Here is a 1,637-nt window from a genome sequence, read left to right as displayed (position 1 = left end):
AATCAGGTGTGTTTAAAGCAGGGAAACAGGCAAAACTTGTAGGTTAGACAGATCTAACAGCAGACCAACACGGTGGTCCGAGACCTCCACATTATTTCAAACTTTAGTAACAGCATTTTGCTGCTGTCTAAAGCCAGTCTGATGGGCCGATTGTGTTTTTTTTTTATCCATGCTGTGTGTTTTTGTGTCCACAGGTTAGAGAAATGGATGGATGGTTTCAGGAAATGTGTTTCAGCAAGTGAGAAAAACTAAAACTCAAAGTTTGAGGTTTCTGTGGGAGCGTGGCTCAGCAGAGCCCTCTTCTGTCTGCGGGGTGATTCTGCCTGCAGAGCGAGCCTCAACCTGGACTTATTATATCCTGATCATACGTAAGAACAATAGATGTATTGTCTGACAAACTCAACGTTTGAGTTTTGATTGGCTGTGAGCCAAAACCATCAAAAGAATCAGAAATAAATGCTTGCTATACATCACTGTATGAATCTTTATATGGTCCTTTTTTGAACTGAAATAAACAGATTTTTTGATTTTCTGATTTGCTAATATGTATTTGATATATCTGTAATATAAAATTAACAGGAGTTTGTTGGGCTGAACCCTGACACAAACCTTCTCATCATCATTAACTCTTACTCCATGTTCTCTCTTTATGGCTAAAACTTTTTTATTTTTACAATCCAACACTTCAGTGACAGTTCTTTAAGTGTKACAGCTTTAAAACGGAGTCCTATCAAAAAGTACAGTAAGAGGTGACGTCCACCTGSGGTTAAAACGTCTTCCTCCTGAGAACTGAGTCCCACCCCCCCACCACGGGGTGGTGCTGTTATAAGGCCGGCCGCCCGTTCAGTTTGTCGTGCATCAGGGCGATGGCTCCGCCTGTGAAGTCTCTGAGAACCTGCACCGTCTCCCTCTGCAGCTGCAGAGACTCGCGCACAAACTCCTGCTGAGTCTCTGCCAGCTGCTGCACCGACTCGGACAGCAGCTCCAGGGAGCGAGACACGGTCTCCAGCAGCACGTTGGTGGCGTGCTGCTCCTGCAGGCTCTGCGATGCGTTCTGCAGCATGCTGTCCCTCGGGTTCTGACCCAGCGCTGGGAGCGTGGGGGCTGACGTGGACGTGTGAGGTTGTCCCTGTCTGTGGAGGCCGTTGTTAAAATGATGATCGTCGCTYGTTTTGACTCTCTGAGTCGATGGAAGCACGTCGTCTCTCTGGTCCTCATCAGAGTCTCCATACCCAGTTTCTGTATCTTCAAAGACATGTTCAGGTTAGAGCTTCCTCCAGCTCCACCACACATGAAATATGCACTTTCACTCTGTTAAACATTTAAACAGCATTTATTTACCTTTCTTAAAAACTAAAATATAAAGACTACACAATAAACCTTTAGATGTTTAGTAATAATTACATTTTAATGTTAATATGTTTGTTTGTATTTGAATACAGAAATAAAAAAAACAAACATGGCGTCCAGCTTTGTCCAAAACTCAGGATTAAAAACAATTTATTACAAAATTAATATCATCCATTCATCCATCCATCCATCATCATCATCATCATCATCCATCCATCCATCCATCCATCCATCCATCCATCCATCCATCCATCCATCCATCATCATCCATCCATCCATCTTCCATC

The 1,637-nt window shown here is 43.3% G+C and overlaps 1 protein-coding gene across 3 annotated transcripts in view; it reads right to left on the bottom strand.

The window, feature by feature from the left end:
- Positions 1 to 639: 639 nt before the first annotated feature.
- The window catches only part of zgc:153990 (nuclear apoptosis-inducing factor 1), a 9,533-nt gene continuing 8,535 nt past the window's right edge, over positions 640 to 1,637 (bottom strand). For 2 of the 3 annotated variants that reach the window (XM_014023718.1, XM_014023717.1), the window contains exon 5: positions 640 to 1,245. In XM_014023718.1, coding sequence (XP_013879172.1) covers positions 824 to 1,245 — 422 coding nt within the window. In that variant the 3' untranslated portion in view covers positions 640 to 823. The remainder of the gene's footprint in view (positions 1,246 to 1,637) is intronic. The other variant, XM_014023719.1, reaches the window with a different exon arrangement.

This window comes from Austrofundulus limnaeus, unplaced genomic scaffold (genome assembly GCF_001266775.1).
Source record: "Austrofundulus limnaeus strain Quisiro unplaced genomic scaffold, Austrofundulus_limnaeus-1.0 Scaffold388, whole genome shotgun sequence".
NCBI classification, from domain to species: domain Eukaryota; kingdom Metazoa; phylum Chordata; class Actinopteri; order Cyprinodontiformes; family Rivulidae; genus Austrofundulus; species Austrofundulus limnaeus.
This window is presented reverse-complemented; position numbering and strand designations above follow the sequence as displayed.